The sequence below is a fragment of the Citrus clementina genome, unplaced genomic scaffold (assembly GCF_000493195.1).
Source record: "Citrus clementina cultivar Clemenules unplaced genomic scaffold, Citrus_clementina_v1.0 scaffold_7, whole genome shotgun sequence".
NCBI lineage: Eukaryota > Viridiplantae > Streptophyta > Magnoliopsida > Sapindales > Rutaceae > Citrus > Citrus x clementina.
In genome coordinates, this window is record NW_006262075.1 from 6,685,178 (window position 1) to 6,708,645 (window position 23,468).

At 32.0% G+C, this 23,468-nt stretch overlaps 2 protein-coding genes across 2 annotated transcripts; both read right to left on the reverse strand.

The window, feature by feature from the left end:
- Window positions 1-7,126: 7,126 nt before the first annotated feature.
- Window positions 7,127-10,196, reverse strand: LOC112096714 (protein IQ-DOMAIN 1-like). The gene is made up of 5 exons (XM_024180086.1): window positions 9,942-10,196; window positions 9,595-9,825; window positions 8,508-8,738; window positions 8,290-8,403; window positions 7,127-8,137 (listed from the first exon to the last, which is right to left on the reverse strand). The coding sequence occupies exons 1-5, from the start codon at window positions 10,008-10,010 to the stop codon at window positions 7,511-7,513; spliced, it is 1,272 nt and encodes a 423-aa protein (XP_024035854.1). The 5' UTR covers window positions 10,011-10,196; the 3' UTR covers window positions 7,127-7,510.
- Window positions 10,197-12,173: 1,977 nt separating this feature from the next.
- LOC18037793 (IQ domain-containing protein IQM1) lies at window positions 12,174-14,877 on the reverse strand. Its single transcript, XM_024180476.1, has 8 exons — window positions 14,657-14,877; window positions 14,421-14,535; window positions 14,078-14,143; window positions 13,875-13,963; window positions 13,673-13,760; window positions 13,235-13,465; window positions 13,036-13,137; window positions 12,174-12,656 (listed from the first exon to the last, which is right to left on the reverse strand). The coding sequence occupies exons 1-8, from the start codon at window positions 14,875-14,877 to the stop codon at window positions 12,174-12,176; spliced, it is 1,395 nt and encodes a 464-aa protein (XP_024036244.1).
- Between the last annotated feature and the right edge of the window lie 8,591 nt (window positions 14,878-23,468).

Sequence of the window (23,468 nt, forward strand, 5' to 3'; positions counted from 1 at the left end):
GTCGAAAATCTTTCTTAACATAGAAGTTTAATTAGAGCACTAATCAGTCTAATTCTTATAGTTGATTAGATTATAGATCAGTTTATTACCTAATTATTGAAGATAAATTGATCTCTTTTTCTAATTTAATCTCCAAGGATCTATTTCATTTCCTCCTTTGAATTCCTCTCGCATCTCTTCTCAGTTTAAAGGATGTTAATATTTATCAAGTTGAATCTCTTTGATCTTATGATAAAGCATGCATCCATTAGTATAATTTGATATCGAGCGAGTTATTAATTATTTGACAAACAAATTTTGGAGTGCTAGCTAAGTATAAAAAAGTCTGAAACAATGATTCCCAAAAGGCTGTATTTAGGATGATCTAATAAAGCAAAGCAATGAAAGACAGCTAAAAATTTGAATGAAACATTTCTAGTTCAAGCGAAAAAAAAAGTTATATCTAGTTACAGGCATCTTCTGATGTTCACTTAGTGGCAACACTTTGGCTCCATTGTGTGATAGCAAAAAATTCCAATGGAATCTTGGCTTTTTCATCAACTTTTTCATTTTTTTCTCTCTTGATTGGACTTGGGTGGGAGACATTGTTAACCGTGTATTAAGAATATGTCGATTTTTCTTTTATTGGATCCTTAAATATTGCAGGTTGAAGAGAATAGAAGCCCACATGTAACACAAGGATTAGTAGTAACGTACCTTTTAATTAATAATCATTTTATTTGAGACGCAAAATAAAGCACAATTATTAATAAGTCAAAAGAATAGTAATCATAATGTACTATAAAGATTGTTATGATTCAACTGGGGTCAAATCTTTAAAAAGAAGAAATGCATGGAATCCATTTTAGGGTAAACATGAAAGATGCAAGGACACACCAGTGGTATTGGAGTACAGATAAAATATTGCCGACCGGCCCGCCTTCAATTAATTGATTACTTAAAAGAAAACAAAAATTAGCTTCATTTAGTTAGTATACTATTGTATAATTAATTTTTATAATAACTTGGACAATGATATGCTTACATGGTTGTAATTAAACTATTTCTTTACTCAGCACTTTGATGAAATGATATGATTATGGAATTTGGTAGGTATGGTGTTAGATTTTTTTTTCCCCCCGGGCAATCTCAAGTAGAAATCAATTGGTTTTCATTGAGGCAACAACATATCACAAAATATCTATGACATTCAACATCACACCCGTCTCCCCCCCAAAAAAAACATACACCCTTCGTCTACATTGATGAGGGGGCCATATTCATTCACATGCATACAGTTTTATATATACTACCCGAACAGTTATCACAATTAGGGCTTATATGCATAAATATGATTTAGTTAATGGCAACTCATTATTGATAATAACAAACTCGATGAATAGATAATGAAGAAGATAATGATGCTAATAATGAATAATCAGAATATTCATTTACATATGATAGGCTCCATAATTAATTAGCTATTCATTTACATTACTTTTAACCTTTCATATTCATTCTCTCCATTGAATTAGATTGATGCTGATAATTACTGGGCCAAAAAGTTCTTCTGAATAAGAGAGGCGGTGGTAAAGTTTTTACACACACCAGCTTCGACTAGTTATAACGCAATGTCCAACTATTCTTCAAGAGACTTGGATGTTAGGGTCCCCACCGTCCAATTTGATGATTCTTTCATATTGATCAATGTTCCTATAGATCCATTATTCTTGTTAACTTATGGCAATATAGTTAGTTAATCGATTAAAATAAGTATCATACATAATTTACTACTTTTTCATTTCATTAAATAAAAGCCCCTAGCTAGCCTATATATTCTTGGATGTTATTCAAGTATTACATACAAGTCTAGACTAAATTTTACAATATTATAATATGGACTACACCAATATATTTGTAAACAATATAATCTTTTGACAAGGACTAAGGTGATTAATAATAATCTTTGAAAGAACCAACTTTAGGTCACCATTCCGATCAAATAGAGCTCCTTTTGTTTTATTCAAGTAGATAATTCCAAATGTATAAGGAATCCACTAATAAGTTTTCCATTTTCTTTTCCTTTTGCAAAGTGGGTTCTAAATTGAGCTAGCAGCAAAAACAGAACTAGCTTAATTGCCTAAATTATCAATTTTTGAATCAAACTTCACTTCTATACATATATAATCCCTTTGTCGAACTACACTTATCTCCCCAAATTTGCTATATATATAAAACTACTACTGTACCCTAGTCGCAATTCCCGGCAGGTTTAGTAATTCAATTTAATCACATCATTTTTATATTAATTCTCTGCTAAGAATTTACAAAAAGAATTTTAAGCAGTAAACTGCAATGTCAACATTAAAAGGGTTGTTATTAAAATTAACATATAACAGTGAAAGTTACATGATAGCTAACAGCAATTAAGGTGGATTTCTAAACTTGATTCACAAAAAACAAGAGATAAAGGGATTTATTTAGAAGGACGAAAAAATAGCAAATGGGAAAATCTCATGGCAACTTTTTTCGGGTACCAAAGGCAGCATTTATTTTGATCAATGATGAAAGCAAATTGGATTACTAAAGTAAATTAATTAAAGGTTTTACTGTCCGTTGAAAGATTCCTTGTGATTAATTCTATATTAGATTTTTTATTCTAAAAAATTATATATTAGATTTTTTTTGATATCTTAATCTAGATTAAATTTTCTATATATGTATAGGTGATTATTGTACGACTGGGCATTCAATATTATTTAAGAATATTTTTTTCGGTTGTTGGGAGATGTGTTCAATATAGGGATTAATACTGAGTTAGAAAAATGCAGTAATTAATATAATTGAATCGGAATTTGACCTATGTTCCAAAAAAAGAAAAGGAACCATCAATAATTAAAGAACAAATTTTCTTCATGGTTATTGTTCATGATTAAAAAAAAAATTGAATGTTTAAATGTTGTCAAGAATGTCATAATCAAAAAATAACTTTATGATTTTGATTTCCAGGTTGTTAGAAAGAAGCATAAAAAATGTGTTTAGCCAACTAAAGATTGATAATTCTGAATTAAAAAAGAAAAATTAAGAAGCATAAAAAAATTAAAAACAAAAAAGATCCTTTTAATATATTTTTCCCTGAAAATTGGTTCAAAACATAGTAGTAGGGAAAATAGGAAACATGACAAGAAAGGCATATTCTTTTTCTATTTTGGGAAGCGAGCTGCATATTATTGAGCCTTGAAATTAACCAAAAGTTAAAAAAAAAAATTGGGTTTATAATCTAGTTCCTGTGATGAAGGTTTATTTGCTAAGTACTTTAGGTTACACATATTTGAACTTTCCCACATGGTCCTGAAAGAAAAAGTAAGAGTTTGGAATGCTTGTGATGAAAGAAATAGATAACCCATAGGACCAATAAAGATTCTTGACTTAATTGTTGCACATGCAACAATTAATAGCATCAGACTCTTTTGCTTTATTTGTTGAGCCATCAGAAGACACAAACAGTAGCAGAAATTTTGTTTCATCCCAACTTCTAAAATACTGTGAAGTCAGCACCCTGTGCATCTCTATATCACAAATTAATATCTAGCAAGGTATTTCTTTGTCCTCTTTGAAAGAAAATTTTGATTTTGGTATAGGTCATTTTCATTCAAGAGGGTTTTTTTTTTGTTTTCCTTTATTTTCATTCATATCAATAGCTAGCGAGGTATTTATTTGTCGTCTTTGAAAGAAAAATCTTGGTATTGATTTAGGTCATTTTCATTCAAGAAAGTTTCTCTCTTTTTTCCTTTCTTTTCATTTTTGCATCTCTTATATATATCAAACTAAAATTGACATATATCATTCCTTTCCATGTAATGAAATGCTAAAAATTCCAAACGTCTTAATGTCCCATCGTATTTATAAGATCAATAATGTGAGATATATGAGGGTTACAAATTTAGTCCCCTTTTGATTTTGACTCGTACATAGAACCGAGACATATTTACATGTAATTAATTAGCTAATGATGGCCCTATTCTCACTAGTTATGAGCGCCTCAAGACCAAAACGCAGATGTGACAAGAATTGATTTTATTTATTTTTTTATTTTGGTAAAAGAAGATTAACTAGTTCTTACAGTAGGATGCCCGCATGAACAATTATTTTTCTATAAATTATGGAGTTTGCGATAAGAATAATGGGTGGGGTGAGCGGAGTATGCAATAGGGTTACTAGACAATCACTTTATTTCATGAGAAAAGTGATGCGCAATCATATACATTAAACTCAAAACTTCTTTTACCCTTGACAATTGATAAGGAATCCTAATAATTTTGACAACAATAAAAGAATTTGCATGTGGAAATCAACAAACTTGATATGCGTACATCTTCATCAATCAATCATGCATGGCTGGCTAGCTAGCTAGCTACCAATTATTTGACGGAGACATATATTTATCTCGTTAAATATTAAGTGTGTATAGAGTCCTTATACATATAATTCTTGTCTAATGTGGATGTCTTTATTTTTTTTTTAAAGATACTCTATGAGGTCACAATCCATTATTTTTACCATTAATTCTAATGGACCAAGAGTAAAATTAGAAAAATAAATTTATTTTAGGATTGATTACCATCATGTGATGCTTGACACTTGTTTTGACATGTTTAAAAAATATAACTTATGTTTTAAAAGTACTCGATTAGATGACAAGTTGTTAACTCTAGCGGGAGTAGTCAATTAATTATGAACAAATTATGCCCTATAATTAGTGACAAAATGATGTTTCTGCCCGACTTATAAATATATAGTTAACAGAGATTTTTTTTGTTAAATCAAACTATTTTTTTTAATTTCTTGTTGAATCAAACTACTTCTTTGGTTCCATGAGCTTGCAGCTGCTATCATGCTATAGCCGTGGAGAAGATGAAGAAAGGAGGAAGGGGGGGGGGGGGGGAATAGAAAACGAATTGAAGAAGATGAAGAAAAAAAGAGAAAAAGAGAGCAAAAAATGAATGGAAGAGGACGGAGAAATAAAGAGAAAAAGAACTAGAGAAAATGAAAGAAGAAGAAGATAGTGAGAGAGGAAAATGAAAAAAGTAAATCAATATAATAAATCTTTTTTTCCTAATATTACCTTCGATCTGTTAGAATTTACAGTAACAATTAACGAATTGTCGCATGATTGAGTATTTTTAGATCATGTGTCATCATTTTGAAATTTGTCAAAACTTGTGTCACACATGTATAATTAATCATAAAATAAATCTTTTTTTTATTTTACCCTTGGTTCGTTAGAATTAGTAGTAAAAATTAACGGATTGTCACTTGATCCAATATTTTAAAAATATATGTCACCAGGTATAATTATCTCATTAAATAGTTCTTCTTTAATTAGAATATCCTCGTTTCCACTAATATATAGATTTTAATATATTGAAAACTATAATTTTTTTAATCTGTTAGTGCATCCAATATGTTTTTTTGTTAGTAGCATCCTTATTTTGTAATGCGTAATGTAATGTAACTCTCCTATCACATAAAAGAATTTCATGAGTATGCAATAAAATAGCGATGATTTGAGACCCCACAATGCTTCCTTCTCTTCATGCCAATCCCCCATCGAAAGAAAGTCCACTTACTCACACTTGAAGGAAAGCTTTCCCATAACTTTTCTCTTTTCTTTACTTTTCATCAAATCATATCAACTTTGACACATACGTATGCTTACATTGCATTGCCTTCATTGCCCTGCATGCATATGCATCCAAGAAAAGCTTACAGCTTTTGATGATACCAAACTTGTTTTTTTGCTTTACTTTGTGCTTCCTCCCACGCGGTACCTCATCTTCTTGTTTTTGTCCTCTATATGCAATTCATGCTCTTGAGAGAGAAGTCAAACTCTAACCTATTGAAGATACTGTCTAAAGCTACCCAAAATGTATAATCTGGTACTCACTTCTGAAACTGACCCATTAACCATTTCATCTTGTGCGGTCTCTATATCATGTGAACATCAAAATTTGCTACTGTATGCATGCGCTGTTGTTAAAGCTACGAGTTATTTGTCATCTGTAACGTATGTAAAACTTGTAACCAAAAATAAAAAATAAAAAAATTTATATACTCATATCAACACCTCTAGTATATCGTTGTTAGTGTATATCTATAATATCGTGTTGTTCATTGGAGGGGTTAGTAACAAAGACATAAAAAATTCAAGGTTTTTCAAGAGAGAGTGGCGGTGGGAGCATTGTATCAGACAACTCTATATTGTAGTCATTATGTGGTTGTTAAGCCTGTGTATTTTGTTTAATATCGTCTTTGCATTTCTTTCAATTTCTTGAAAGAGATGAAAACATCAACTCATTCACAATATTCGTCAGCTGGGACGAGGTTGATGATTGTGGTCCTTCTATTTGAGCGTGAATAACGGGACCATAATTTGTTATATAAACGTTACATCAATGGCCATGCACGGTTATTTCATTTGATCGAAACTTATTTTATTTGTGTTTAATGGTAACATATCATAGTCATTTATATTGACCAATGTTTGATAGAGCTTAATTATTGCTAGTCGCATGATTTGAAATCTTATGCATGGTCCTTGAAAATTGGAATTGCTTTTAGCAGCAAGCTAGCCTGTTGTTTAAGAGTTACCTGTGAGCTGTAATACCATTTTGCTTTATGATTGAGCTTATTCAATTTCTGGGACCAGAATGAAAAGCATTGAAAACTGAATCAAAATTCTGAGTGCTTAATTACGAGAAAACAAAGACACCCCACAGTTTCTTTTGTGTTTGATTCTTCCATGAATTATTATTGGCTTTGTATGTGGGGTATTCATGGAAAAGAGCTTAATCACTACTTGGGAGAATCTTTCATGTTTTTGATAAAGCTAGAAAATCTTTATCTGATATGTATGCTATCCTGCCTGCAAAGTATATGAGAATCTTCAATATTTCGATAAAGCTAAATAATTTCCATCCATGCCATTTTTCCTGAAATTTTTATGGGATTTGTGAACCGTATTTGACTGGACTAGATGGAATTAGATAAACGGGGACAACAAAACAATGAAGAAGAACAAGAAACGGTGTGAAATAGATGTCACCTGCAGTCTTGTTTTCGTCCCATATACAACCAAGCTAGTGATAGAACAAACAAGAAGCCTCCTTAAACCTCAAAACAGCACTCTTTCAATCTTCATTGAAAATTCCAATACTCAACAACAATATACGCTAAAACTTAATGTCATTTCTCTACAACTTTTCTTACAAATAAATAGAAGAGGAAATGACAATTCAATCTTCTATCAGAACGTCCATTAACTCACGGAAGTAGTGCATATTTCTTTCAACTCTATGAACAAAATCCTGCCAAACATCTACATTTTTAGTATAAATATCTCAAATAATAATATGCCATTATACTTGTTTGGATCAAGAATTAATCCTATGATGAAAATCTCTATGTAATTTGCAATGTGCAACAAGCTGTTGAACTCAAGAAACCTTAATGTCGTTGATACTTCAGCTGATCATGTCGGCCCCAATGGTATTGGTGGGTATAGATCTTTGCACAAATTGAATGATGGTTCAGAATCAGCCAAGCTTCTGTCGTCTCCATTAGAAAGTTCCATCCACTTCTTAGGAGAACAAAACCTCGATGCTTTTTGCTTAGCTTTGATAGACCGAGTGAGATTCATGTAGCTGGGTTTTCGGTAGTAACTCTCTTCTGCTCTTTCCATCGTGAGTGTATTGCCGGAAATTGGAGTTACAGATGTGGATGAAGATGAAGTGGATGGTGAGGTCCCGTCATAAAGAGATTCAGAACTCGGGGAGGATGATGAGCGAGTAATCTGAGTAGTTATAGGAGGTTTAGCAATAATTTTAGTATTGACATTATTCCTTCTTCCTTTCACCGAGTCTTGCTCGGAAGAACAGGAATAAAACCCAACAATGTTGTCTTCACTTTTCCGATAGAAAGGAGTCATCTCTGACGGGTCTGAATGCATCTCTTCGAACAACCTGCTATCCCACGGTTTAACTGCCATCCAACTGTCTAGCCAGCTCCAGCCGTGGCCCTTCTTATCCAGCCTATGATGTTTGATGGACTTTACAGGCTTGTTTGTTCTTGAATTTGGACTAGGACATGATCTTGATTGCTGAAAGCAAAGAAAATTAGACATACTGTGAATTTATACAATTAAGGCTATATATCTTAATTAAGCGCTTATGAATTTCTCTTTACCACACAGCATTAATTAGAAAATGCGTTCTGCTAAATAGCTGACCAAGATGAAGGATAAGAAAGAACCTTTTGGGAGAGGTAGTATGCAATTGCTCTCTCCCTCTTGATTGCTCCTTCTTGCCTCAGCTGTAGCTTTGTTCTAACTTCTTCCGCAGTTCCAGGAATATCACACCATCCTTTCTGCAATCAATAACACCCAACACATAACAAACAACATTACCTTTGCATTTCACATATGTAACAATACTACCACCCAGAATCATATAAATCTGAGAACATCTAACCTCAGCCTGTGTGGTGGGGTCAACCTGGCTGCAATGTTCGTCCAACAGGCTATGCATCATAGCCTGCTTTTCAGAAGCCATCCCCACAGACCTTGCCCTTACTTGAGCCTGAACTCGGACAAGAGCTTGCATGCACCTCAGTGTCACAGCAGCTTGCTTCCGGACGTGTCGGCCTCGAAATATTGCTTGGAGCCTGACCACAGCTTTCAAGGCCCTGAAGGCCCGTCTTGCCTGCAATCATTTCGAAATTCACACACAAAAGATGAAAACTATAAAGCACACATGACTCTTCTCCAAATAAGTATCGTAAGATTCTATGACATAGCTCACTGTTGTGTAATAGACTGATAAACTTCGACACCCCATTGATTAAGCCACAATGGCTGTTTTCCAGACCGATCTTTCAAATGGTTTAGTTCACTTGAAGATAGTGACTCTTCTGTTTTTTCAGCTTTTAGAAAGAGGAAAAGAGGACAGCACACTAGGAAACGAACATTGTTTCTGGATTTTACATTCAACAAACTTGCATATTCAGAAAAACCTGAATAAAACATCTGGTTATTTTCTTTGACCTCTCACGCTTCTCGTTAAGATGAAGCAACATGATGAACCTCATCTATAAGTAAGATATTATACAACCATATCAGCACAAAATGTCCTTACAAATCCAAATCCAACTTTTTTCCACACAACTATGAAATGGGTCAACAGACTCAAACAAATTAATGGAGGCCATACGGATACATACAGGACCAAAATCATGAGCTATTTTCCTTCTCATTTGTCAAAAATTGATCTTCACCAACTATGTAGAATTAGAAATCTCACCAGCTTATTACTCCAAAGCTAAGCTTGCCTAGACGATTGTTTATATAACAAAATTCCAAAAATTGTAGTTGTATAAAATTTTCTTTTCAATGCATATACCTATAACTGAAACTATTTCTACACATCTAAAGGTCACGGTCCTGAACCAGAACAGATGGTAGAAAATTAAATTAAATAAAAATTTGACACAGTTGCACACATAATTAAATATTAGTTCTGGAAATCTGATGAAACAGAAAGAGAAGAAGAACCCAATTACCAACAATCCTCGAAAGGCCGTTTGGATCCGAATTGCTGCCCATTCTTGCCTGATCAACCTGAAATCTTTGGGTAGAGCACGGACCACAGTAGCCATAGCTGCACCGAAAGCATCATCGGAATCGGACGACTCTGATGCCGCCAAGTGACTTCTCTTTGATGAAGATCCATACCCTTCCGATGAACTCCTCCATAGCCTCCACTTCTTCTTGGTCTTGTCATTCACTTTTTCCTGCAAAATAAACATACACCCAAAAATAAAATAACGAAAAACATGGGAAACAATTAAAAAAAAAAGTAAACAAAAAACAGAATTTTTTTATTCTTAATTTTTTTGTTGTTACTTACGTTGTCTGCGATCTGGGGCTTTTTACTTAGAGTCACAAGTGATTTCAGCCATTTTCCTGAGACGCCCATTTCAAGATAATTTACAGCAAACTCTTTTCCGGAAACGAAATCTAATTTGAAAACAGAGTTGTGAGTTTATTTAATTTAATTTTTTTTTTTTTGGAGACAGAAGTTGATAATAGAAGAATGGTAATTTGAAAACTATTTTCTTCGTTTGTGATTCTTTGAATTTTGAAAACCAGTTTTCTGGCAACGAACCGTTGGTGGAAGTGGGAATATAAGTGGAAGCAACTTTTATTGAGGGTGAGAAGAGAGAGACAGGTGTCGTATTTTGAATTTCGAATTTCGAATCAAAAACAGAATTGTAACGGATATAAAGACTTTTATTGCCGCTCCTTGATTTTAAGTAATCCTTTTTGGTTTCTAATTAAATCAGCATTATAGACTACAACTAAAACGATTAAAACAAAACCAATGTCACAATATATATTTATAATTTTGTTTAATTATTTTTTGATGGTTGTGAAAAATCTTTTACCTATTAGAAATTTACTCCATCTACAATAATAATGTGTTTACTTTCCGAAATTGAGAATCAAAATCTGAAATCTAGAATAATTGACAACATTTATTTCGCAAAATAGAGGCATGAATCAGAATTAAAATCATAGGATCTACCCCATCTTGAGAATGGGGAATGGGAGAGGAATCAGTCTCCCATTCCTATGAATTCTAATTTTGCACCTCCAAAAATTCATTAACTCAATTTTACCCTCAATTCCAAAGGAAAAAAAAAAAAAGAATAGGTCATCTTTGTCATTTCTATCTTCACCATGATCACTGCCAAAATCGAGCCTCACCGCATAATCTTCGTCTTCATAGTTGGTGATGATGTCGACTACGGCGATGTTCCTGATGTGATGATGATGATGATGATGAAGAAGAAGAAGAAGAAGAAGATGATGATGATGATGATTATTATTATTATTATTATTAACAATTATTATCAATTATAATAATTTTGAATAATAATAATAATCACAATAATTAAAATACAGATTAATAATCATAACAATAGTTAATTAAGGAATTTTTAATAATTTGAACAATATAACTCATTACAATTTTGATTCCAAGACAGAATAAACACATTAATGGAAATACGGTCAATTTCGATTCCAATTATTATAGTTTAAATAAAAAATTTATTCTAATTCCCGTACTCTATTTTCATTTCATCCCATTCCATTTCTTGTCAATTATAATTTCAGTCCATTCCAATTTTTATTTAGTAAATGCACCATTATTGTGAAACTCTGCCAATATTTGCTTGTAATCAGTTTTAAAGGCATGGACCTAATCCTTTGGGATTATGGTGTGTATAGTGTTTGATTGTGAAGTTAATTTATTAAGCTTGTTAGTTATATTAATGATACTAATATCTAAAAAAATTATACGAATAACATTTTTACTTTCTTAGTGTGATTTACATTTTTTTTAATGTGGTGAAAGCTGAAAATATAATCGGGACTAAGATCCTCTCCTGATTTGAGCTCTCCTGATCTTTTACAAATTTTATGTTACCTATATTTTAGTGCTAATATATAATTAAGATTTAACTACCTTTATTTTTTAATTTAGCAACCACCAATCAAGTTAATAAAATTTACTAAGAAAAAGATTAAATTAGGAGAGAATTATAAGAGAATCAACCATAAAAACTATCTGTGTGCCTTAATTATCAAAAGTAATTGAAACAATGAAATAATCAATCAAACTGCCGAATTGAATTCTCATACTTGTGCTTAATGAATGAAATATTAACTTTCATTAAAGATAATAGTTGCAGTAATGAGCCAATGCGTTTTAACAATTAACTAATGATCTGTATAATTTGATAAGGTTAAGTGTGTAGAAACTAAATGAAAGGAGCAGGCAAATTAATTATTAAGGCCATATAGAGGACCTAAAAATTTAGGCACAACATGAACATCTCCATAAACATGGCATTTGATGAACATATAAGCTAATTTTCTTTAGAAATTTACATCAATTTGGAATTTTGCTAAAAAGTATACAGTATCCCTAATAGCGTGTTAATCTTTCAAATTATTGGTCAAGTCGCTAGGAAAATGACGTTACCCTTCCACTTATATGAACGAAGTTGAAATTGCCCCGTCAACTCGTGGTAATTAATTAACTACGACATATAATAAAAACATAATAATAAGTTTATTGACGCACATGAATTTGACCTGACCTAGGACTGGGGCTGGAAAGTCCCATACAAGAAAGTCTGGGGGAGAGAAGAATCTTGGGACTAGGTCTTGGTGAAGGGACTGGAGCATTCATTATACTAGAGCTTGCGATGGATGAAGGTCCTGGTCTTGGAGACAAATTGACTTGTTCAAGTGCATGGAATTGCAGCTGGGTTGGGTAATCTCTAACACAACTGATTCTGGGACCTGCTCCTGTTGTCCATATTTTGCGTGACAAAGGCTTCTGATCGTCATCAATTTCAAACACTTCTGCTTCTGCTTCCACATCATTATTATTGCTATTGTAATTCAGCTTTGGGTCTTCTTCTTCATTGATTAAGGCTGCCGCTGCGGTGCTGACGTTCTTTGTTTCGACATCAACTTTAGCAGATGAGTCCAATTTAAGTTCTTTACTATCGGAGGCTTTTGGAGGGATGTCATCATCAATGGGATGTTTCTGCATAAATGAAAATGGAGACCAAGGTAACATACATTACTTAATATATGCACACTTGATTTAATTTGCTTATTCATAGGAATATTTGTGAATTAATGCTACGTTGTCTGAAACTTATAACGTACGAACGAAATTCAATGTCCCTCAAACAATGGAAATATAGAGACATCCTTTAATTATTATTTGTAAGCCATTCTCATATTTAACTAGTAGGCTGTAGGTTGCAACAACGACTATACATAACTTATTAGCTCAAAGCCTTGAAACGAAAATATAATTTTAATTTTTCTTTTTTATATAGCTAGTGTACAGATATTTCAGTGCTTTCATAGTTTCGAACATCTCGAATGATTAATAAGAGGGATATTATTTTAATTACCTTAACATTTGTCAAGTCCACTTGATGATCCTCTAGGAAGCTACAAAATTCCATGAAGTTCTCCTCTGTTGGCCGATAATGACCGCTGAAGGGCCATATAGCCTAAACAAATTAAGCATCAAGTTATCTATATCATAGAACAAGATGTAAACGAAATTTTAGTTTATATATATATATATATATATATATAGACACACACCTCTAGGATCCCATCAAGGACAACCAATCTCCCGGATGCAATGGTGGCGCCGCCGGCAAGAAAACTAGAGTGCTGAAAAAGGCCTTTCTTCTTCTCCCCAACATACAATTTTCTTGAAGTACTGAGGACAAATATCCATTTAGAACCCTCCACTGTACTTACACAAACCCTACTTTGTCTGTAAAGAAGCTTTCCATTTTCTATTACCACTTCATATGTTTCCCTCTCTTTCTGCAAGATCAATTGTAAATAACAAATATATATCACTACTTTTTTTTATTATATATATTATATATAGGTCATATACATGTAATGTAACAACTCTTAAATGAGGACTTAGTAACTCTAGTAATAAACGCCGAACACTATATATGGAAATGTGAAGTAATATTTGTAGTACGCGGTTATCCATTTATGTTAGAGTATATATGTGCTTACTGGTCCAAGGTATTTGATGCATTGATGTTGTAGATCATTTCTCGGGCACTTCGCAACATTTACTTCTTTGCCATCTCCAATGTCCAACCTTCAGTAATTTTCACAAATCAAAGAAGGTAATTAAAAATATGTAGTATTAAATTAAAGAAGGAAATGATCAATTCCTTAATTATATATCAAGGGTATTCTTTAACTAGCTTACCAGTAGAAGAAAGGTTGGGTGCTCTCACTGGCAAACCAGACTTCATAATACAGATGAAGATTGTGACCATAACGATGGCGGGGATCAATCTAAGCAACAGAAGAAGGAAAAAGTAACAATTTTGTAGCAAGTTGTTCTTTATCGAAAATATTCAACTAATATTGAGATGAAAGATGTTTTCTCTTAAATAACTGTGAACTGACCGCTTCAAGCCAGTGTCTTAGAGCCAATTTCTGAGCCTTTTCATCCTTGCACAGACCCTTTCCAAGCTGCGTACAGTTAACAATATTAACCAAGTCAGCCATTGACAAAACAGAAATTTAATAATGCTAGATAGAATGGGAACATATTGTGGATCACTAATATTCAAAGGTTGCGCTGTTGAATCTTCTCAAGTAAATTAAGATATTAGTTAATTTCCAAACAGTAAATTTGCCCTAATATATATAATTAATTAAATGTACCAAAATGCAAAGGAGATACATGATCTTTTGGGTTTATCAAATCCTTATAAACGAACTGATGAAATTAACATAATTGATTAACCTTGGCAGCCCTTATCCTAGCCCGTTCCCATCGAGAAACTGCAGATTCTGCCTTATCAGAGTTGAAGAATGACACTGAGCTTCGCGTTAAAGCTGCCCTATCTAATTCTTTCCACCTGCATGCAAAAACCTAAAATTAAATAATAAATTATAATAATACTAACAATAACTGACCGTTTCCATATATAGAGAGAGAGATTAATTAATTAATTAATTAATTAAAACAATTGATAATACCATAACTCCTCCACAACGACAGCGCAATCTGCTAGGTTTCTTCGCGTCCGATAGCTCTTATAAAATTTTTGCAGCTTGGTTGCAGCTCTGTGATGATCAACCAGCTCATCGTCACTTCCGAATTCCCTCAGCTTCTTACAATTATTATCAGATTCATGATGATCGCCATCAATGCCATTATCCAACTGACCCCTCTTCTTGAAGCTCTTATTAATTCCCATCATCGGCTTCGTCTCCTGATGATCGTTCTTCAATTCGAAGGTCGGTGATTTCGCAGTAATCATATGCAATAGTTACTATTATTTGCTGAATATTACTTTAAATCTTGCTGTGAACGTAACGAAATCTGCTAGCCAGGCCCTTTATTTATACAAATGGAAAGCTCGGTCACTACGATTGAGACCTTCAAATACGCAACATGGACACAACAAATATTGAATGAATAAAAATCTAGAAAATATTCAACGTGTATTGTTTGAACGTAGAAAATAAAATGGCCAGCGTTCTAAGTTGTAATAATACAAAGTACCACCACTGTGCACGAGGTTGAATTTGAGAGGAAGTTGGAAGTCAAGCTTTGTACTCTTTTTCTTTTTTTATTATTTTGTTGGGGAAAATGAGGATCACCGTGTTGTTTACATAAATTAAACAGAATTCCCTCATCTTTTAAAATGCCTAAACCCCTAGCACTTATAACGGAGTTAGTTTTACATATCATTTTACTATTATAATCTTAATCTCCATGTACGTTATAAAATTTAAATATTTTAAGAATATTTTTTAAGTAAAATGAATTATATACTCTTTATGATTAAATTAATTTGATAATGAACTCTAAAGTGTGAAGACAAGTTATAATTAGGGACAATATGATAAAAATCTCTAATAATTATATAAAGTATTGATTTAAATGACATCATTATAACTACCTGGGGTTTGAACCTATTTTAAAATATGAGAGGGATTTCACTTTGTTTCTCCAAACGGCAATGGGATAATCCTCTTTTTTTTTTCATTTGGGAGCCATAATGATACTGAAGGATAGTTTGTGATTGCGATGGTTATACAATAAGTTGTTTCTACTGTACAAGTGAAATAAGTTGCTAATTAAAAAAGTAATTAGATTTTTAGTAAATTATGTTATTACAATTACTGTGAATTTGAAAGGTTGAGTATGCGCATTTGGTAAATTTATTACGAAAATATTGTTATAATAATAGTGACCAAAATAGACATAAATTTAAGTTGTCCTTTATCGATATATAACGGTATATAGAAAAGTAAGATATAATAGTCCTTTTATTAAAATATTAAGGTTGTAATAAGAACTTCAAAAAGTATGGTGATTTATTTAATAAACTATTTATTAAAAAAGTATCAAAATATAAAAACTTATGAAATAATTAGTATTTAAAAAGTTTACCAAACATCTTTTTTGTCAAAATTTCACTAGTTATAGCATTTCAATCCAATCTCTGACAAGATCTTGTGTGTTATTGAGGTGTTGTAGTTTTTAGGTCACAATTACTATATAAAAAAAAAAAAAAAAACTCTAACTATGAACAAAAAGTTAATAGTGCATAGGGATGACAAAATCTTCCACGAGTTTGGGTCCTCATGGAGCCCCACCCCAAATGGGAAAAATTTTAAATAATTTTTGGAGAATGAGGGAAAAATAATCTTCAAATTCTTAACGGGGTGAGGTTTAGTTTTGTGTTCCCCACCCCACCCCCACCCCAATCCCCATTATATATAAATGTTTTTAATTCTTATTTAATAATTTTTATTTTATCAACTATAATGTCAATTAATAATTTTTTTTATTCTTACGTAATATAAACATGATATGAATAAAAGAAAACCCTACAATATAATTCTTTTTCAACTTTAAAACATTATTATATTTTCTTTTCTTTTTTAAGGTGTTGTTCTTTTTAAATATTTTTCAATTTTAATATCATTTTAAGATATTGTTTCAAACTTTGAGAGATTTTTTAAAAATAATTTAAATACTTTATAATATGGTGATGATTTTATTTTAAATCTCTAATTTTTAATTTACTGAAATCATGTATTTATACTTAATATAAAATTTAAAAAAAATGGGGAATGGGGTGGGGATGGGGATGGGAAAATAATTCCTCACGTGGGGATTCCCTATCCCCACCCCATTAAATTTATTGGGGAATGGAGACAAAAAATTTTAATGGGGTGGGAAATGAGGTAGACCTCTCCACCCCCACCCCACCCCATTATCATCTCTAATAGCGCAAATATAATTTTTAAATAATAATTTTAAAAAATAATAAAAATATTATAAATTTTTTATTATACTGATATGAAATTAAATCAACTTAACTTTAAGTTATAGTAATAAATATTTACTAAATAATTTTATACTGTAACTTTCAAACTGTACCTATCCAACCTAAATATTAAATAGACCTTTAATGTAGGATCAGGTTACGGTGCAACTGTGGTACCGTGCTACAGTTGCATCCAGCCGTTGGATACACTTGAATTGGTGGGATCTACTGATATCTAACGGCCAGATGCAACTGAGGCACGGTACCACAATTACTCTTAAGGTTTCCCCCTTAATGTAATTGCTCTTTGATTAAAAAGAGAAAAATATAAAAATTAGCACAAAGACACAAAAGACAAAATTTTTTGTTTGTCTTATTATAAAATATTTTTTGGTTTCTAGTGAAACCGTTTTAGTTGTCATATAAATGAATTAGATGAAAAGATTGAAGATTTTAGCAAAAATATCCCTGAATTAATTCTACCTTTTTTGCGATATAAATAAATTCATACAAATTTTGGTTAACCTTTTCGCGTGAGAGAAAGGAAGAACTAGTCAAACACGTAGAGCCTCTCATACGTGTGCTGGGAAAATGTTACGTTGTCTCGGTTCCCCCTTGCCCAGCCAACAAGAAGAAGAAGAAGAAGAAGAAGAGAGAGAAGAGTAAATATTAAGACAGAAGCAAGTTCCAAGAAAGAGGTTGAAGAGAGTAAAGAAAACTTCAACATCAAAATAAAGAAATTAAATCAAATGAGAAAGCTTGAATTGAGTTTTCTTCATTTCAATTTTCATCACTGGCATTAAAATATTTACTAAAAAGATGCATATTGAAGAATAAATGTGACATACTAACAAATAAATTCAAATTAGATAAAACAGGGTTTTAATTAGTCAATTAATGTAGTATATTAGTAGGTAACATGTATTTTTCCCCAATGTGTTTTATCCATTAAAATTTTTTTCTCGTGTTTGAAACAACAAATTTGGGTTTGAAATCCACTCATTGAGTTTTCTTTAGGTTAAATAATAATAATAACGAAAGTTGTTTTCAATTTAAATTTTTAAAAAATTTTGTCATGATTTCAAGAAAATCCTTTGCATATGGGTTATTATGTGTACAATCTGACCAGACCCTAAAGAAAATAGGTTTAATAGTTAATACCCTTTGGGAAAAAAAAATAATGCAATTTTTGAAAGAATTGCAAAGAGAACGACTTATGTTGAGTTTCCATTTTCGGTCTAAAATAGGCTAAAAAAAGAACGACTTATGTCATTGTCTGACTCTTCGGCCTTTATTTGACGGCCCACTTCAGCATCATATCCGCATGACTCGCACGTGACGTGACACTGTCCACTTAATAATTTTCAACCAAGAGTACATTTGCCATATGATTCTGTATTAAAATAATTTGTATCAGAATTTTTGGTACCTATATTATTTGGAATAAATTAGGGAGAAATTAGAAACCTTTAGAGAAACCAAGACATCTTAGCATAAATTAATATTTTTCTTTTCACAATATTCCGGATCATCGATCGTGCCTCATTTTATGAAAGAGGATATTATTGAGTATGGCCTGTATGCCAAGAATTTAAAGCTTGGAGTTTGATAAATTTACTAAATGTTAAGTTACTGCCCTGCAAGTTGCAAGATATATTTTCATGTATGGTGCAATCAAAACTTGCTGCCTCCTGGAATTGAAGACTTTGCAAACAGTACATGTTAGCATATTCAAGAAGAAAGACAACATAATGCTATGATGAATATGTATAGCTATGACAAAGATGAAATCGGTTACCGTGTAAAACATGTCTACGTAGAAAGTTTGTTGGGTAGTTGCTTATTTTTAGGCTCCAAAGCCCTTTTGAAAAGGCCATACACGTTGGCGCACAAATTAAATAATATAGGTAAGTTTCATTACACTGTTTAAACTTATTAGTTTATCAATCTTTAAGAACTTTATGTTCTAGAATGGCAGGTATGGAGATAAGAGAGAAGGGTGTTACTGTAAAGTAGTGTGAATTATATAATGTAGAACTGTAGATCTCACTGACAGTATAAATCGGTCTTCAAAAAACCCACCTCAACAAAATGGGAAAGTCAATCAATTTGAGGCATCTAATAAACAAAAGTACTTACAACTAATGTAACATACATTTAAAATGGAAACAAAGAGATTAACTTGTCTTTGGATATTAGATTAACAACAAGATTCTAAGGTTTAACTAAAGGATAAACTGATAAAATCCATAATTCATGTGCTATATGACATTCTTTTCAATGGCGGTGTGACTAATAGAGTGTAGCAATTGCATGGTAGGTAATAATAACTAAATAAATTGAAGTCAATAATTAATAACACATTGCTTCGTTTGTTCAATTGATTTTTTTTTTGTTAAATTTAGTAACACATCATTTTTTGAAATTTTGAAAACACAATGAGGAATGCGTGAGAAGCAAGTAAGAATGTCATGTCAGCTTCTTGAAGTAAATAGTTTGTTAAAAAAGTCAGAATTAAATTTTTGATCCCGCTATAGAAAATGTTTTGCACAACACAATTAATAAGCAAAAACTGACAACTCGAAGAAAATTAATTGTTTTGCTTGTGGATAATAACATTAAGTGTTTATTTATTGCTTTGATCTTAGTGAATCATTATCTGATTAATTGATTCGTTTTGTTTGTTTGGGATTGAACATGTTTTTCTTTTAAAACTCTTTTTATTGATTAATCATTTATGTGTTTGTGAAGAAGAATAAGGATGGCTAAGGGCGCATTTGATGAAGTGGATGACGCAACAAATGAAAATGTTAGGGCATTTTTTAAGATAATAGATAGCCTATTGAATTTGCATGGAAGTCTTGAGCGTTTGGACAAAGATTTGCGAGAGTCAAAGATAAGTAATGAGAGAGTGAAAACAATTATGTCTAATGTGAATGTGCAAAGGAGTAACTTGCTTGGTGTGGAGAAGAGAGTTAAGTGGCTGAAAGAAGATTTTTCTAAGCATGAGCTAGATGCCTTGAAGAAAATGATAACAAATTTAAAGGAGGAAGAAGATTGTTTGAAACCAAAGGTAAGAAGATTGGATATTGAATTTGGAAAAAGTGTAGTAAAGTTTGAAGATGGTATTGCACAGGAGTTTGAGGATGGTATTAAGTTAAAGCAAGAGGAAGTAATTGGTGAGTGCAAATGAGCAGAGGATGATTTTATGAATGCATGTTACAAAGAAGGAAGATTAAGGATAGTTGATGATAATGATGCACTTGAAGTTGCTAGGTTGAATTATAGAATTAAAAAAGCAATAGGGAATTGCTTGAGATAAAAGACCTCCAGGATCTACATAAAAGTCTTGAGTTTTTTTTTACGGAGATTTGAGAGTCTCAAAAGTAAATAATGAGAGAGGGAAAGCAATTACGTCTGATATGGGTATGTAGAGGAATAACTTGTTTACTACGTAAAAAAAAAAGAGTTAGGCTGAAAGAAGATTTTTCTAAGCGTGAGTCGGACATCCTGCAGTCACTGATAATAGAGTTGAAGGAGGATGTAGCTTTTATAAAACAGAGGGTGAGAAGATTAAATATTAGATATGGAAAAAGTTCAGTGGAGACGGAGGATGATATTGAGTTAAGTAAAGAGAAGATAAATGACAAATGTAAGGGAACAACTGATGATTCTATGGATGTTGGGAGAAAACAATATGAATATAAATTTGATTATGTTAAAGACAGGGCAGTTGGTATGCTTTGGAATTTGATTAGAGGAGATATTTTTCAAGAATGACAGATGAAACTTAGAAGGCTATTCTTGTGATGATGGATATGATATTATTTAGAATTTGTTGTTCCTTTATCAAAAATGAGATTCTTGATGATCCTCCTTCAATGGTTCACAAAAGGTAAAGCATATATGTGAAAAATTGGAGTAAAAAAAAAGTAATTAAAGATTTGCATGATCAATCATAGAACCTTGCTACTAAAAGTTTAAATCTGCTCATTGACCTCATGGATAAGGTGTCGGAGAACGGACAAATGTGGGTGCCATTTCTTGCATTAGAGCGTGTAATTCATAATATGGATGAATTTTTTTTTTTTTGGTTTTGACCACGAGGTATCCTGGGGAGGGCCCAAACTATGGGAGGCACCTTTAAACCCGTACTACAACCCAGACTAGAAGTCTCATTCGAACCGAGAGGCACAGGTTCTCCCAACAAAGGCGAGTTCCCTGCGACTCGAACTGGGGAGCAAACCCAATCAAGCCACTTAAGGGGACTCCATTGCCAGTGGAGTCAACACTTTGTTGGTATATGGATGAATTTATACTCATGTAAAAGATGGAATTTTAAAGGCAATGAAAGGGATTTTAGAATAGACAAGAAATATGTGGGAAAATTAGAGGGAGAAAGTGGACAACAAGTCAATCCGAGCAACTAAGAAATTTATCGTATTTTTTATGACCCTTGTCAAGGTGGTTATTAGATTGAAAATTTTGCTAAACATAACAGAGCATTTTTTCAACTCAATTAAAAATGCAGATGAAGAAGATTTATTTGAGGGAACGGAAAAGCATTAAGAAAAAAGTCAAAGCAGGTGAAGAAGATTTACTTCCAAATAATGCATATGGGATTGTGATCAATAAGAGAGAAGCAAGTGATCAACAATAGAGATGTTTGGAATTGAAAGGAGTTTGATTTTATGATGTCGTTTACTAAGGAGACTTGACCATTTATCATAGTTTGATTTTATCTCTTTTTTGGAGATTTATTTTGCCCTTTTTATGTCTTTAAAAAAAATAATTTATGTTTTTGCATGGTATATTATGCAATAATCGGTGTATATTATGCCTTTCTTGTTTTGTAAATGAGTGATCTTCGTGCCAACATGTCTTTTGTGCAGAGCCGACTCTACTACTACGTAAATTATGCAATTGTTTAGAGCCTCACATTTTAGGAAGATCCCAAATTTAGAGAAAATCTAACTGCCTGAATAAGTAATATAAAATATCAAAGATTACACAAGGTTCTAGAAAGCTTATAATTAATGTACTAAAAGTAAACAATAACATGTATACTTAATGAGCACTAACATGTATATTTAATATAATAATAAAGTTAGAATTATAAAAATTTTGATTCGGATTATGAGAATTTTACTTAATTATTTTAATTATTTAGCCATCATCATTTAGCCATCATCATGCCATTATTTTAATTATTTTATTTTTCAGTAGTATCACTCATATTCTTTTACAAATTTAATTAGTTTTATATTGACCGATGATGATATAGCATTGATTGATGATATGGCAACATCATATTGAACCAATAATGTGGCATTGATTAATGATGTGACATGATTCTATTGGACTGAAATACTGATGTGGCATTGACTGATGATATGGCAACATATTATTATGCTAAAATGTTGATATGATGTTGACTGATGACGTGTTCTAACCAATCAAAACTTACCACGTGGCGCAATCACGAGTGTCTAAATTGTTTTTATTTGATGGTCATGATTTATCCATGGTATATATAAATGGAGGACTCACCTCCTAATTAGACATACTTGAATCTATTTTTAATCTCATTTTCTGTAATCTCTCTCTATTTTGTATTTTATACGTATTTTAGTAAAATTACCATTTTACCCCTAATTTAATTATGAATGACTAATTTAGTTTCGAGCTTGGGTTGAAAGTGAAGTCTTAACATGATCCATGAGCTTAATTAAGTAGTTTATTTTCTTTTTCTCTTTGAGTTATGTGGTTGTTTTGACTTATTGTCGATAAACAACATATCTTGTCTAGACTTTATATGGTATACCAACTTCCTAATGAAAGATTGTTACTGTCTAGCACAATAAATACTAAATACTATAGTTATTGGAGAGAAATTTCCCTATAGTATTTTGTAGGTCGTCTTGACTCAGTGTCGACAAAGAGTGCATCTAAGCTATTTAGCGGACAATGTTACCACGTTGTCGACAGAAAATTATTATCGTCTGGCACAATGTGTTCTTGACACTACACTTAGTGGAAGATCATTGATGTGCTCATAATTTATCTATTATTTTAATTTAAATTATATTTTATTATATTAATTTTTATCTTAATTTTTATATTTTGTCATTGTAGGAATACTGGGAATATTTAAGTGAAAGAAAGCAAAAAGAGAAAACAAATTGGAGCTTAATGGAAATAATTGCGGATTGTGGAAGAAAAAAGGGAAAGAAATAAAAAAATATAAATCAATGAAGATTTAATTAACCAATTTTAAGCATGCATGCACGTGGGGAGGATTATAGAACTAATTGGCAATTCAAATGGTAAGTTAAACGTGCATGAGCTTAAAAGTAGGCTGGATTTGTTTTGTTTTGAAATCCTTTTCATTTAAGGATTTGGAAGTGGCGTAACAATATAAAAAGAAAAGTGAAGAGGGCAGCCGCACGAAATTGGAGCCAAGAGAAAAAAAAGAACAGAGCAGCAGTCACAAGTCTTGAGCAAAA